The 16,795-nt window shown below is 41.8% G+C and overlaps 1 protein-coding gene across 11 annotated transcripts in view; it reads left to right on the top strand.

The window, feature by feature from the left end:
• Positions 1–16,795, top strand: part of OPHN1 (oligophrenin 1) — a 128,756-nt gene that overhangs the window by 92,216 nt on the left and 19,745 nt on the right. For all 11 annotated transcript variants that reach the window (XM_039487774.1, XM_039487778.1, XM_039487777.1 and 8 more), the window contains 4 exons: positions 1,881–1,959; positions 5,658–5,691; positions 8,403–8,465; positions 11,103–11,177. In XM_039487774.1, coding sequence (XP_039343708.1) covers positions 1,881–1,959; positions 5,658–5,691; positions 8,403–8,465; positions 11,103–11,177 — 251 coding nt within the window. The remainder of the gene's footprint in view (positions 1–1,880; positions 1,960–5,657; positions 5,692–8,402; positions 8,466–11,102; positions 11,178–16,795) is intronic.

A 16,795-nucleotide genomic window follows, 5' to 3' on the forward strand; every position in this document is an offset into this window, starting at 1 on the left:
TTCCATTTTTTATGATAGACATATGCTTTAGAAGGAAAGCATATGTGCTTCCTGAGGAAACTACAATGCATTGGTGACCTTCCAGAAAACACCATCCTGGCCACCATGGATGTAGAGGCTCTCTACACCAACATCCCACACGCTGATGGAATACAAGCTGTCAGGAACAGTATCCCTGATGATGCCACAGCACAACTGGTTGCTGAGCTCTGTGCCTTTATCCTCAGACACAACTATTTCAAATTTGATGACAATATATATCTCCAGATCAGTGGCACCGCTATGGGCACCCGCATGGCCCCACAATATGCCAATATTTTTATGGCTGACCTGGAACAACGCTTCCTCAGCTCCCGTCCACTCACGCCCCTTCTCTACCTACGCTACATTGATGACATCTTCATCATCTGGACCCATGGGAAAGAGTCTCTGGAAAAATTCCACCACGATTTCAACAGCTTCCACCCCACCATCAACCTCAGCCTGGACCAATCTACACGGGAGGTCCACTTCCTAGACACTACGGTGCAAATAATTGATGGACACATTAACACCACCCTATACCGAAAACCTACCGACCACTATGCCTACCTTCATGCCTCCAGCTTCCATCCCGGGCACACCACAAGATCCATTGTCTACAGCCAAGCACTGAGGTACAACCGCATCTGCTCTAACCCCACAGACAGAGACCAACACCTACAAAATCTCCACCAAGCATTCTCAAAACTACAGTACCCATGCGAGGAAATAAGGAGACAGATCAACAGAGCCAGACGTGTACCCAGAAGCCTCCTACTGCAAGACAAACCCAAGAAAGAAACCAACAGGACTCCACTGGCCATCACATACAGTCCCCAGCTAAAACCCCTCCAGCACATCATCAGGGATCTACAACCCATCCTGGAGAATGATCCCACACTTTCACAGGCCTTGGGTGGCAGGCCAGTCCTCGCCCACAGACAACCTGCCAACCTGGAGCATATTCTCACCAGTAACTGCACACCGCACCATAGTAACTCTAGCTCAGGAACCAACCCATGCAACAAACCTCGATGCCAACTCTGCCCACATATCTACACCAGTAACACCATCACAGGACCTAACCAGATCAGCCACACCATCACCGGTTCATTCACCTGCACGTCCACCAATGTAATATATGCCATCATATGCCAGCAATGCCCCTCTGCTATGTACATCGGCCAAACTGGACAGTCTCTAAGGAAAAGGATAAATGGACACAAATCAGATATTAGGAATGGCAATATACAAAAACCTGTAGGAGAACACTTCAGCCTCCCTGGCCACACAATAGCAGATCTTAAGGTGGCCATCCTGCAGCAAAAAAACTTCAGGACCAGACTTCAAAGAGAAACTGCTGAGCTCCAGTTCATCTGCAAATTTGACACCATCAGCTCAGGATTAAACAAAGACTGTGAATGGCTTGCCAATTACAGAACCAGTTTCTCCTCCCTTGGTTTTCACACCTCAACTGCTAGAACAGGGCCTCATCCTCCCTGATTGAACTAACCTCGTTATCTCTAGCTTGCTTCTTGCTTGCATATATAAACCTGCCCCTGGAAATTTTCACCACTTGCATCTGAAGAAGTGGGTATTCACCCACGAAAGCTCATGCTGCAGAACGTCTGTTAGTCTATAAGGTGCCACAGGATTCTTTGTTACATATGCTTTAGAAATACTATACATAGATAGGTAATTGGAATAATATGTGTGTACTGACTTCCTTAAAGTGCCCCCTGCACTCACTCTTGCTGAGAATTTAAGTGGTCTCCAGAAACATAAAACTCTGTAAATCTTGGATGAAATTCCTTTGCGTCTTTAAGAAAATATATCTTTTGCTTTAATTCTCTGGACAGGGCTGGGACTATCACATTGCAAGCACTTTCAGAAGCTAATAGACGGCTATGGATGGAGGCCATGGATGGAAAGGAGCCAGTGAGTATTCAAAGAATTATGTCTGATTTATAGATGTGCTGTTTAGTGGTGTAATTTCACACAGATGAAGAGTGTATTGATAGGTCAGTTTGGAGAGCTCACCTTTTAGGGTGTTCTCATGAGATTGGGTATATAATGATCACTATTATTGTGTGGTACATAACAGAGATATCAATTTAGCAAGTAGGTATGTACAAATAGATTTCACAGTGTCATTCCAGGGACTGTTACCACATTGCCCTGTCCACTTGTATCCTTTGATATTTGAGTTCTGCTGTTTAGATTGGCATCAGTTGGACCCCATAAAAATGTGACTTGCAGGCATAGAGAAGTAGAGCTGAATCTTTCAGTGTTTCTGTTGCTCAGACAAATAGCTCTCAGATCTGTCTGAAGTAATTTTGGTTTTGCCTGCATAATATTCCTGCTTGTAAGTCTCTTGTCTGAAGTTGTGGCAACCCATGTGCATGTGTGGGAAAGAGTGAGAGACACACACCAGAAATTTTCCGATATTTTCTGTGTTCCTTCATTGGTTTCCTTACTTTAATCCAAGCCCAGTATAAACGTTACTATTAGACAGAATTTCCTGTAGACAGAGAATGCTATGTGCAATATAGCAAAATCCATTTCTTGCTGTTTCCCCATGCCCCATTGACTGCTCCTTTTCCCTAAGTGGCCTGTTGGAGTTATCCAATATCTCTGTAAAAAGACTGGCACCTAACTCTGTGCTCAGAGACCTTGTGTTGGACAGAGTAACTCAGAGCTGTCTTGATGGGGCTGAGTGTGTGGGGATTGGAGCATATCAGATAGGCTGCTAGGTGCCCCTCACAGAACCTGCTCACTGCTGTAAAGAAGTGATGCATGTGGGCGTTTAATGTGAAATGCCTGTATTGACATTTTTCTGGATCCCACACATTGAATTGCATAGGCTGGAAATACATAACCAAAAGGAATGACAAGCTAGCAGTAATAATTAGAACTTTTTGTCCTGGCAAATTCAGGAGCATCTCTGGTTATATCAAGGGCTTTGTTAAAACATAATCCAGAGTCCCAGACCTGCACTGTTCTAAATGTCTAGTGCCTCTTTCCATTCTTCGGAACAAATGACTAGTCTTATTGTTAAAGCAACTGACTGGAAGTTGAAAGAAAGTGGTTCTTCCTGACTCTGCCATTAACTATTTGGGCAAGTCACTTTAATTCTCTGTGCTTCTGTTTTTCATCTCTAAACTATGGGATGATACCACCCCACCTGCCTCCCAGCAAGGTTCTGAGGCCTAATTCTAGAGGTGGTTGAATAATTAATTGTTCGTTAATTATCCTCTGAATTTATACATTTTTCTGGATTATAGATCACTCATGAACCAATCCCAATTTTTGTGAATTTAGTTATTCCCAAAATAATTCATATGAACAAGTTTTAATCTACACAATTGTTTATTTGCAAACTATTCTCATCAACTGTTTGTGCTGTGTGGTCAGGGGCGGCTCTAGGCATTTTGCTGCCCCAAGCACAGCAGGCAGGCTGCCTTCAGTGGCTTGCCTGCGGAGGGTCCGCTGGTCCCGCGAGTTCGGCGGACCTCCTGCAGGCACGCCTGCGGGAGGTCCTCCAAAGCCGCGGGACCAGCGGACCCTCCGCAGGCAAGCCGTGGAAGGCAGCCTGCCTGCCACCCTCGTGGTGCCGGCAGAGCGCCCCCCACGCCTTGCCGCCCCAAGCACGCGCTTGGCGTGCTGGGGCCTGGAGCCGCCCCTGTATGTGGTTGATCGCCTATGTCACGTGATATTGGTTCTATTACAGCAGTGGTTCTCATCCTTTTCAGCCTACTGTACCCTTTTCAGGAGTCTGATTTGTCTTGCGCACCTCAAATTTCACCTCACTTAAAAACTACTTGCTCACAAAATCAGACATAAAAATACGAAAGTGCTACAGCACACTGTTACTGAAAAATTGCTCATTTTCTCATTTTTACTATATAATTATAAAATCAATTGAAATATAACTATTCTACTTACATTTCAGTGTATAGTATATAGAGCAGTATGAACAAGTTATTGTCTGTATGAAATTTTAGTACTGACTTCACTAGTGTTTTTTAAGTAGCCTGTTGTAAAACTAGGTAAATATCTAGATGAGTTGATGGACCCCATGCAAGATCTCTGCATACCCCAGGGTATGCGTAACCCTGGTTGAGAACCACTGTACTACATGACTGGCTGACTAAAATGTTCTGAAACAGGAGAATAACAAATAATAAGTAATGTGAAACAAGTAGTGAGCAGCAAAAGCTTGTATTTCTTGTGTGAATATGGGTGCGTGACTGTGTGCACTCACCTCTCGTGAGCGCCCCCTGTCAGATGGGTGTGAATCTGCACTCTCTCTCTTTTCGCGGTGCCCTGTCGGCTGTTGCCCTTGTCAGGCGGGTCTTCAGTGGCTCATCCACTGGCACATGCTATCAACCTGTGAACAAACTCCTTCCAGAGAAAAAGGTCCAAGAGGACCTGTCCCTGTGCCTTTGACAGTCTCTTTAGCCCTGTCTCTGGGCTCAGTCCTCAGCCCTTCTGGACTAGCTTTAAGTTCCTATCTGCTTTGGTATAGAGCAGTGCCCCCAGGGCTTTCTCCCTGGAGACTTCACTTGGTCCTCTAAACAAATCTTATCGCCTCCTTGAGGCTTAGGCCACCCTGCCAGTGGCCAGTGGGGGGACCCGGGCCAACCCACTACTTCAAATCCCGACCCAGGGACCCTATAAATAGCAGCCACATGCTGCTTCCTATAATAGTTGCTGCTGCTTTTTCCTGGGCCGCTTCCCATGTAGCCTTACCGCAAGGCTGAAGTTCTTCCTCAGGGAATATCAGTGTCATCAGAACCCATCTTCTGGGTCTTCCTTGAACTCCAGCAAAGAGCACCTTCCTTGCTTCTCTGGTCCCTGTCAGGAACTGATCTGCTTAGGCCCTGCAGCTCCTTTTATCTGAGCCTGTTGAGCTCTAATTGGCTGCTTCCCTGCAGCCTTTTTAGGGAGCCTGGAGGACCCACCTTTACTGCTCCTTTTCTGGGGTATGGTGTGGTAGGACTGTGAGGCCTCAAAGGGCCCAGTACACCTTGTCACAGGGTGTCCATGTGAAGAACAGTAATTCCTTTACCTTTCCTGTGGACAAAGAGAAAGCAGTTTGTGTGAATATATGCAAATATTGAATAATACGAAGTATGACCATGGTCATATTGGACAGCTGTTCAGAATTCAAGCAACGTCCAGTACTCAACGACTGCAGTGTAATTTGTTATTGTACGTAAGGGGTTTTGATCTTCTGTGAGGGAAGGTGCTACAGAAGTGCATGATATTGTTATTAAAGTATATAAATCATGTTATTAGTATAATGGTGAAGAAAGCAATTTATTGATATTCTATGTAAATATAATTGTGCCGAGCTGTACAGCTTCCAGACTTAATTTTTACTAAGAGACAAAGGATCTTTGTGTTTAGCGTGGGAGGGTGTGTCCAAGAGAAACAGGTGCCCCAGTGAAACTAACGGACGCCTACAACACCTTTCTTGAATATAGGGTTGTATACTGTTTAGTACTTTGTTTTTTAGCACAAAGTATTAAACAATACTGTATGTCTGTGACTTGCTTTCCCTGGCTGTATTCTTGACAGTAATTCTCAACTCGTGCCTGGTTTTGCTTTTGTTTTCCTCTCCTCTTCTTTAGATCTACCACAGTCCCATCACAAAACAGGAAGAAAGTGAGTAATTCATGGTTCTATTCTGCTGAAATATTAACGATCTGATTTGTACTGATGTTGTATAATATATTAGTTTGCAACTGTGCACATCATTGCTGTATGCTGGATGGACCTTATCTCACACCCACTCGCGTGCTCCTTGGTTCCCTCGACTCAGTGCACAAGTGGACCAAAGATCTCTTGGGTCTCTGCTCCAGGGAGAGAGGTGATGAGTACTCTCAGGTCTCAGTGAGAGTTGAGGGTGATCAGCATCTTGCAAGATAAGGCCCTTAGCTCCCTAAGTGGAGAAGGAATTTGCACAACATTTCAACCTACCTAGAAAAATGCAGGTTCCAAATTTAGAATGGAGCTCTGAATCTTTGAGGTTCAAGTTCTAGTTGGCTGTCACCGAAACTTGAGTTCTGGGCTGCCGTGCAACTTCTTTAATTTTATCCCCTTAGTTGCGATTGAAGTCAGACAAGAATAGCTTTCAAAGAAGAATATTTGTTTGCAAAGCACAGGCATCCATTTAGTAAAAACTACATGGCATTAACATTAAATTTCCACTTAAAATATGGTTTCAGTTAACTGGAGAAAAGAGTTTCATGAAACATGAAAAAGTGTTATAAATGTTAAACAAAAGAATAAAAAGTTTTAGAGGTTTCTTGAAACGCCACACCCCATTAGGTTCTCCCATCTCTCCTTATCAGAGCTAGGTTGTGAGTGCTGTCTCTGACCCTGCACATGTTTAATAAGTTGAATCTGCACATGCCCATAGCTCATGACAGCTGTCTCTGTCTTGCTAAAATGTTATCCTCTTACCTTTCCCCTCTTCATTTCATATTCATTTAGTAATGTCAAGTCCTTACAACCATACTGCCTCCAATATCTCAGTACATTGGACTGGAAAGCTATGTGGATTTATTACTCAGGTACCCTCATTGAGTACTGAAAAATCTGCATTCTGCCTGTGGTGGCTGACTTGACCAGTCAGTTACTCAGAGCTGGGGAGCACTTTCTTAAACTACTTTATCTTAATTAGTGTGCAGCTAGGATTGAAGTCTCTCCTTCAGACTGATCAGTTATCATTGGGCAATGCTGCGGCACGTTCCTTCTAGCTCTGTAATACAAACGCAGTCAGATAAACCCTATGTTTTAATAATTTGGAATCAGAGATATTATCAATTGATACTACATAGCTCACTGCAATCTAGGCACTGAATCTCTGCTAACATTTGTTTGGCCCTACCTGGAAGCTGGTATATCTGAAGTTTCCAGTAAGAATGCTCTGAGCAGGGAGGCTCCTTATAACTGACCTGGTGGCAGGCGTGGGGTGTCTGCAGGTAACTGATTCACCCAAGTTCTCCCTAGAGAGTTTGTACCAGGATTAGAGCTGGTTCAGATTTTGGGTGTGGAAATTTTCCCCAGAGAACAATACAAATTTGTCAAAAAACAAATTTTCTTCACATCAAAATGTCACTTCTCATGAAACAGTTTGGTTTACCTGCATGAACATTTGAAACAAGAGTATTCATTTTGATTTCAAATGTTTGCTTTTGAAAACAAAAAACATTTTAAGTTGAAACAAAATTTTTTATTTAATTTCTAAGTGTTGAGTCAAAACCAAAATTTATAGTTGGAATTTGGTTCAAAAACTCCTGCAGCTTTAAAAATAATTGAATGCAGATTTTATTTTTATTAGTATTTCTTGCCAGAAAAATTTTGGTTTCCTGACTAGCTGTATCCATGATTTGAATTCCTCAGGACAAATTTTGCTTCTGATCTGAAGGATGATATGCAGAGCCCCATCCCTCTGCCTAATAAAAACACATTAAACACTAACATTTGAGAGAAGTTCAAAATATCTGTTTGCAACAGACAGAAAGCTATTTCAGTCTAAGAAGCCATTGATCAATTACATAAACATGTACGCGGCCTTATTCTGTGACCCTTATTACATAAGGAACTAAGGGGCCTGATTCAGTGCCCACTGAAGTAAATTGAAAGAGTCTGGTTCACTTCAATGGGTTTGGATTAGCCCAAAGCAAACTACTTTTCCACCTGTCCGCTGTTTGAAGCCTCCAAGGAAGACCCTGTGATAACCTATTGATTAATCAGTGGGGAGAAAAACCTGCCTTCTCCTTAACCTGTATGGTATCTAAGTAGAATCCTGTTGTTTTCTGCAATCTAACAAAGTAGATAAAGAATATATGGAAGTTTGTGTTCTTTTGATTTGGCAGAGGTTGGACTGCAGATTTTGCTATACTCCAGAAGCCACAGATCAGCTCTTGCCAGGCAGAAATTCATGTGTGGTTGAACTCTCCAAATTATAGTTTTATTAAAAAAATCCAAAAGCCTGCTGTTAAAGCAATTTCAAGGGGGGGGCGGGGAGGAGAATAAGTGGAAAAGAACGATTCCTGGCCAGATTCTTAAAAATCTGGGTGTGCTTTTGCACAAGTTCCCTCACAACATATGCATGCAAACCCTTAATGTAGGTGCACCAGATGGGCATGCATGCACAGACCCTGACTTGCACCCACACAGGAAGGTGTTTGCATACTAAATTGTGCCTGTGCACTTGTGTGTGTGTGGATTTGAAATGTTTCTAAAAATGTTGCAAACTTGTTGCAAGGTGTAATGCCTGCAGTAACTTGACACCTCTTTGGGTTTTCCACCAGTAATTGCATGTTGACATTCAGGCACCTAACTTTGCTTCCCTTTTTTTGAAATAGTGGAGCTGAATGAGGTTGGCTTCAAGTTTGTAAGGAAATGCATCAATGCAGTAGAGACCAAAGGTAAGATCTCAGTACTGCATCTGGAAACTATTTGCTTTTTTGATATTTAATTTCTTGAATGGCATTTGATTGCACTGTGATTTCGCTAATATATAGCAATGGGATCTAAAAATCACAGAATCATAGAAATGTGGAGCTGGAAGAGACCTTGAAAAGTCATCAAGTCCAGCCCCCTGTGCTGAGGCAGGACCATCCCTGACAGGTGTTTGTCCAATCTGTTCTTACAAACCTCCAGTGAATGGGATTCCACAGCCTACTTTGGAAGCCTATTCCACAGCTTAACTACATTTATAGTTAGAAAGTTTTTTCCTAATATCCAATCTATATCTCCCTTGCTGCATATAAAGCCCATTTTTTCTTGTCCTACCTTCGGTAGATATGGAGAACAATTGATCACAGTCCTTTTGGTAACAGCCCCTAACATATTTGAAGACTGTTATCAAGTTCCTCCTCAGTCTTCTTTTCTCAAGACTAAACATGCCTAGTTTTTTTAACCTTTCCTCATAGGTCATATTTTCTAAACCTTTTATCAAAGACTCATGTCACAGGATAAAGACGGTGCCTACAAAACAGTAGAAACCTTACCCCCCAGTACATTTGCAGGAGCAAACTCTAGTCAACGTTGAGTCCTCACTTTCATTTTGTTTTCACTCACTTGTGAATTTCTCAGAAATTTTCCTTTGGGCTGAAACATCCCATGCTTGGTAGTAGGCCAAAGGTGAACAGGTTACAAAATATTTCAGGCAATTTTGTGTTTGGGGAATATTTTAAAATAATATTCAGATTTGTTTTGTGAAAAACATACTATGTGGGGTGAGATTTTCAAAAGTTTCTGCAGGATTTTAACCACACAACTCCCTCTAAAATGAATGAGAGTAGTGTGATAGATCTTCCACGCTGCTCTGAAAATTCCATGCTGAATAACCACCAACTTCCTTAAAAGCATAAGTAGAGCTGTGCAAATAGTATAAACACACTTCCAAATATTAGTCCAGACTTTAAAATAACTTGCTTTGACTGTAGTCACTTTCTGTGACTTTTCTAGCAAACTAGTTTACTGATAAAAAAATGTCGAGGGGTAAATAGCAGGGTCCCCCAAAGATCTGAACTGGGACTGGTGCTGTTCAACATACTCATAAATGATCTGGAAAACGGGCTAAGCAGTGAGGTGGCAAAGTTTGCAGAGGATACAAAACTACTCAAGATAGTTAAGTCCAAAGCTGACTGAGATATGTTCCAAAAGGATCTCACAAAACTGGGTGACTGGGCAACAAAATGGCAGATGAAATTCAGTGTTGATAAATGCAAAGTAATGCACATTGGAAAACATAATCCCAACTGTACATACAAAATGATGGAGTCTAATTTATCTGTTACCACTCATGAAAGAGATCTTGGAGTCATCATGGGTAGTTCTCTGAAAACATCCGCTCAATGTGCAGCAACAGTCAAAAAAGCTAACAATGTTAAGAACTATTAGGAAAGGGGTAGATAATATGGCAGATAACATCATAATGCCGCTATATCTGTGATATTCCCACATCTTGAATACTGTGTGCAGTTCTGGTCACCTCATCTCAAAAAAGATATATTAGAATTGGCAAAAGCACAGAGAAGGGCCACAAAAATTATTAGGAACAGCTTCCATATGAGGAGAGATTAAAAGGACTGGGATTGTTCAATTTAGGAAAGAGAGGGGAGGAATATGATAGAACTCTATGAAATCATGAGTGGTGTGGAGAAAGTAAATAAGGAGGTGTTATTTACACCTTCACATACACAAGAACCAAAGGACACCCAATGAAATTAATAGGCAGCAGGTTAAAAACAAACAACACATAGTCAGCTTGTGGAGCTCCTTGCCAGGGGATGTGAACACCAAAAGCATAACTGAGTTAAAGAAAGAGTTAGATAAATTCATGGAGGATAGGTCCATCAGTGGCTGTTAGCCAAGATGGTCAGGGATGCGAGCCTATACTTTGGTTATCCCTAAACCTCCAACTGCCAGAAGCTTGGACCAGACAACAGGAGATGGATCATTCAATAATTTGCCCTGTTCTGTTCCTTCCCTCTGAAGCATCTGGCACCAGCCACTGTTGGAAGACAGGATATTGGGCTAGATGGACCATTGGTCTGACCGAGTATGGCCGTTCTTATGTCCTTAATGTTTCCAGAAATAGCAGATTTTAAGCAAATATTGCAGAACTTTCCAAAAGAGAATTTCAGATTTGTGATTGAGAGTAATCATCCCTGAAATCTAATTCTCACAGTGGCACTGATATAGTCAAGGAACAGAAATATACTGTATGATTTTTTTGTGTCCAGTCAGAACAGCTCCGATTTCGAATACTGAATATTTGCAACCAATTATTCAGTTATTAACTACTGAACAAGAACTGTGTGCCGAAGTGATTTGGTGAATCATTTTGCCTAACAAAGTCCAGGTTAACATGAGATATTGATGGGCAATTTTTTAAAAATGATTTCTTCTGCATTATTCACTCAGCTCTTCACCTAAGTGCTGTCAATCTATTGCAGGCCCGGGGACAGCCTGTGATGTGTTTACTACAGTAGGTGGCGCTGTTTAACATCTACATGAAAGGACACTAGATTAATTCTTCTCTTCATTCTGCGCAGGGATCACTACCGAGGGAGTGTACCGAACGGTTGGCAGCAATATCCAGGTGCAGAAGTTGCTGAATGCCTTCTTTGGTAAGAATAACCAGTTCTTGGATGACGGGACTGTAATTTTTTAGTACTGTAAGGCAAGACAAGAAGGACTGGATTCCACAGTGAAATTAACCCCTACATACTGTCAGGTATAGCTAGGGTGACCAGATGTCCCGATTTTTATAGGGACAGTCCCAATTTTTGAGTCTTTTTCTTATATAGGCTCCTGTTACCCCCACCCCCTGTCCCGATTTTTCACACTTGCTGTCTGGTCACCCGAGGTATAGCCTCCCTCCGCTCTCGCCCTGGTCTTCTCCACCAGTCTTTCTGATGTGTACTTTCCCTTCTTTTCTGACTTCTTCTCCAACTTAGACTCTTGTCTCTCCCTTTAAGCTAAAATGTTGCCAATTTTACCTGCATTTTCAAACGAAGAAGCAAAAATAACAGATAACAGTAACGTGGAAGTGGAGTAGCTTATGCAGCATGTGATGACCCTGTAGAGTGCAAATAGATCCCAAAACAGAGAGACCATTGCTAATTGCCAAACAGACTCTCTTCCCCCATAGATGTTAGGTCCTGATTCTCATTTACATGAAGGTCCTTTTATTCCTCTCTGGCAGTGTAAATGGGCTTTAGAGGAAATGAGAATTAGATCAAAGGGCTGAGTCTCCCCCTGTTTACATCAGTTTTATACTGGTGTAATCCACTGGAGTGTCTCCCAATCTATAGCAGTATGAGAGCAGAATTTGGCCCTAAGTGTGATAAGAATTTTTACTGCTTTTCTAGGTCTTGCTGTTTACAAAGCACTGCACAGTATTATTTTCATTTATAAGATGCACATATTGTCAACTTCTAGGTGCATTTACAATAAAAGAGCCACCAAATACATCCACTAGCCTTTGTTAGCACAAACAAAATAACTGCCCTTCCCACAGAACTCCACCCCAAAACATCCTCCACATCCTCAGACAAATCTGAGTAAACAGAATCCTCGCAGCATGCCGTGAAAGTCAACAACATGGGGCTGTGTTCGGCCGGAAATGGGGAATGCCTCCAGAGTCAAGGGCTCTGGTCTGGGAATGTCCTGGTCCCAGACCCTGATGTACAAACTGGTGGACAGTCAGTTCAAGCTTGTAGGACAGAGGTGGAGCTAAGACAGCCAAGATCCAAACCATTCTGGATGGCTTGTCTGGCGGGAAAGACTGCATAAAGCTGGAACACAGGACAAGAGGAGAGTTCCTGGTGAATATCCACCTGACCAGCATGTAAGCCTCTGACCACTGCCCCCTGAGTAGATACTTAGTATAAATGCACTATTCAAAGGCTGCTGTTATTTTGGTTGTTGTTGTTTGTTTATTTTTATTAAAACAATGGACTGTTTGCTATGTCCTCACATGGTTGAACTGGATTTCCATACAGCTGGAACATCAGATACATCTAGTCACACTTTCCTGATAATTTATTAGGTAGGATGAAGCTTTTAAATATCTCATGTTTTCCAGCATCCCAATAAATAGTTCCTTGTTTTTCCATTCCACACCCTGGGGGTGGTTTCTCATTTGTAAATTTACACTGGATTGGTTGAACACTTTGTCCTCACTCCTTGTACAGAAATCCTCATTTTGGTCAGAGTGGAAAATCCAGCAGCAAAAAATAATATCTAAGAGTGGTGAGCCATTTGGATTTCTCACCCAACCTTGTTTCTTGTTTAACATAAATCATGTAACTTGTATCTCCTAACCTGCCTTTCCCAAAACCAAATCCTTAATCTTATGGTGCCACAGAAATTTTGCGGGCATTCAGGTAACCTGGACATGAGCAAAGTATACTTTAGTCCTTTCTGCTCTTCATTATCCTCCATGTTTCTGCCTACATGTAGATTCCATGCAGCGGAATTTTTCAGGGAAGCCTAAGGGGGAAGTAACTAGGAGGAATGGGGTGAAACTGAGCAAATGAAATTTTAAGTGGAACATGAGGAAATTTATCCTAACACTGAGGTTTGATAGAATGTTTCGTTTTAGAGGACTTAAGCAGTGGGGCTTCCACCACTTCCCTTTAGAGCAGTAGTGGGCAACCTGTGGCCTGCGTCAGGCCCTCGCCGTGCAAATGTAAACCAGCGCTCTGGTGGCCTGCCAGCAGATTACCCTGACAGGCCGCAGGTGGCCCAGTGGTTCTCCAACTTTTGTACTGGTGATCCCTTTCACATAGCAAGCCTCTGAGTGCGACACCCCCCCCCTTATAAATTAAAAACACTTTTTATATATATATATTTAACACCATTATAAATGCTGGAGGCAAAGCGGGGTTTGGGGTGGGCTGACAGCTCGTGACCCCCCCTTGTAATAACCTGTAGACCCCCTGAGGAGTTCTGACCCCCAGTTTGAGAACTCCTGCTGTAGAGGATAGGCCACAAAGCTGTGGAGAACTCACAGTAGAGAATAATCCTTCATTGGCTAGGGCAGGGGTCAGCAACCTCTGGCATGCGGCTCGCCAGGGTAAGTACCCTGGCAGGCCGGGCCAGTTTGTTTACCTACCGCGTCGGCAGGTTTGGCTGATCGCGGCTCCCACTGACCGCGGTTCGCCATCCCAGGCCAATGGGGGCAGCAGGAAGCCATGGCCAGCACAGCCCGCGCCTCTTTCTGCTGCCCCCATTGGCCTGGGATAAAATGCTTTTGAGGGAAAAAACCTATCTAAGGATAGTTTTATTAAGATACATTATAGTTCAAAGATATCTCATAATATAATAGGGATTATAAATTCTAATTCTATAGTATGAGACACTATATTCATGTAATGTTTAAGAAAAGTTTTGTAAATGAGTTCCAATAGTTCGTGGATTAGGGACCCAATCTTATGGGGTTCCAGGGGCTTCTGTATAGATTATTTAGGTTAATCTTTCTATCTACCCAATGGGACTCAGTGCTCAGTCTAGAAGATACCATCAGAGATTCTTAGTTTTGCAGTTCTCAAGCTGGATTTGTGTCTCCAGAGATAAACATGCTTGTTAACAGCAAAAATGGTTTTAAGTAAATAAATAAATAATACGTAGAGGTGAGAAATAACAGACCTCAACCCTATTGTCCCTCTGCAAATTTCTGTACACAGAGTCAATCCCTTATGTCTCTCTAAAAGTGCAAAGTTTCAAAAAGTTCAATGAACAGAAGATTGTTGGTGGCGGAATAGATGTGGATAAGGAGAAGAAGTCTGGAGATAAATGTGAGAAGAGAGGGACAGGAAGTAGAAACAAAAGTGAAACTGTTTGAGCAGCATATTCCAAAAGTCTTGAGGTCTTTCTGAGTGTAGCCTTCATTGATTTAAGATCTACCATACCATTCTCTCACTAGAAGGGAAAACCTATAATGGCAGCAGGCCATAAAAGAGACCCAGTTTGGGAATATTTTAATGAAGTTCCTCTACCTTGTGGGTAAGACAGGCATGTGTGCAACATGCAAACAGTGCAACAAAGAAATGCAAGGCCTTGTTGCCCGAATGAAACAACATCATGAGAACTGTTCCTTCTCAAGAGGAAGCTGCATTGAAGATGACAAAAGGAACATGTCTGAACATGTAGGATCTTCAGGTTGGTAAACTTTTTTATTTCATACTTCTTTCTTAAGGGCTGCCTGTCTTCCTTCTGGACTATTCTTAAATTCTCATATTTAAACAAAAAAATATACTTGTTACTCTATGGTACTATCATTTTAGATGCAGTTGTGATAAAAAATAAATAGCTGAAATAGGCAGATATTCCTTTTACAATTTGAACTTTAAAGTAATAATGAGTGTCAGTGAGTGCAATGAGTAATACTAGATGAGCAGCATGGTGGTAATAATTAAATAACTTCATTGACTCATTTTGTTTAGGAGAATCCATCCTCAACATACAGGATTCTGAAGACTATCCACCTTCAAGATCACCATCATTTTCTATATCATTTTATCTGCCAATGATAATGTTTCAGTCAAATCACGTATGTCACATAGCCACAGTATATCTATCATCTGTAGCAAAAAGAAAAAAAATCTCCATAATCCAGAAACAAGCAGAGATAAGTTTTTGATAAGAACCAGCAGATTACAAAAAGAGGTAATTGATGAAAAAATTGCCCAGTTTGTTTATGCAACAAACTCTCCTTTCCGAATGATTGAGAACCCACTCTTCATTAACATGGTTCAGTCATTAAGACCAGGATTGTCCACCCAACAGAGCAGATTTCGCAGGCAAATTGATGGATAAAATGTATGAAAGAGAAATTGAGCAGTGTGTGAAAGGTCTAAAGGGTGAAATTGTTAACCTGAGTATTGATGGGTGGAGCAATGTCCACAATGATCTTGTTGTATGTGCTTGTGTGACAACAGAAGAAGGGAATGTCTTCCTTACATCAGGAAGATACATCAGGAAATGCCCACACAGCAGAATACTTACAAGAAGTAGCAGTAAAAGCTATAACAAACTGTGGGAAAAAAATTCAAATGTCTAGTATGCAGCTTGGTCACAGACAATGCTGCAAATGTATCCAAGACGAGAAGAAATTATTTAGAAGAGAGTGAAGAGTCCCAAGCTAATAAAATACGGTTGCAGTGCTCATTTGATGCACCTCCTAGCCAAAGACTTCGGTGTTCCAGAAATAAAGGCTAATGTTGTTGAAATTACAAAATACTTCCGTAACAACCACTTTGCAGCAGCTGCTCTGAAAAAAGTGAGAAGAACCAAACTAACTCTCCCACAAGACGTGTGATGGAATTCAGTAGTGGACTGCTTTGAGCACTGTATCAAGAACTGGCCTAATCTGATGACAGTTTGTGAACAAAATCATGAAAAAATAGATGGCACTGTCACTGCCAAAGTTCTCAACATTGGACTTAAGAGAAATGTTGAACACTCTGCAGCATGGGGCACGGGTCAGTTGCTGGAGGATTCTCTGCAGCTTGAGGTCTTCAAACCACAATTTGAGGACTTCAATAACTCAGACATAGGTTAGGAGTTTGTTACAGGATTGGATGGGTGAGATTCTGTGGCCTGCATTGTGCAGGAGGTCAGACTAGATGATCATAATGGTTCCTTCTGACCTTAAAGTCTATGAGTCTATGAGTATCCTGAAGCCTATTTCTGTAGCCTTGAACAAAATGCAGGGAAATAGCTGTTTTATTGCTGATGCTGTTGAAATTTGGAAGGAACTGAGTGAGACCTTAAAAAGAGAAATATGCAATGACAGAGTTAAATTAGAAACTTAAAAAAAACGAATGGGTCAAGCACTATCTCCAGCTTATTTTCTTGCAAATATTCTCAATACTTGGTACCAGGGTCAAACCTTAACTGCTGAAGAAGAGGAGTTGGCTATGACATGGACATCCGGCAATCATCCCGCCATAATGCCAACTATAATAAACTTCAGAGCTAAGGGTGAACCATTCAAGAAATATATGTTTGCTGATGATGTTTTAAAGAAAGTCACACCAGTGAACTTGTGGAAGTCACTTAAGCACTTGTATTCAGAGACTGTTGATGTGATAATCTCATTTTTAACACCAGTAGCTTCTTCTGCCAGTCTAGAAAGAATATTTTCTTCCTTTGGACTAATTCATTCCAAATTGAGAAATAGTTTCGGAACTGAAAAAGCAGGAAAGCTTGTTTTTCTTTTCCAGATTATGAATAAACA

Source organism: Mauremys reevesii, linkage group 9 (assembly GCF_016161935.1).
Source record: "Mauremys reevesii isolate NIE-2019 linkage group 9, ASM1616193v1, whole genome shotgun sequence".
NCBI classification, from domain to species: domain Eukaryota; kingdom Metazoa; phylum Chordata; order Testudines; family Geoemydidae; genus Mauremys; species Mauremys reevesii.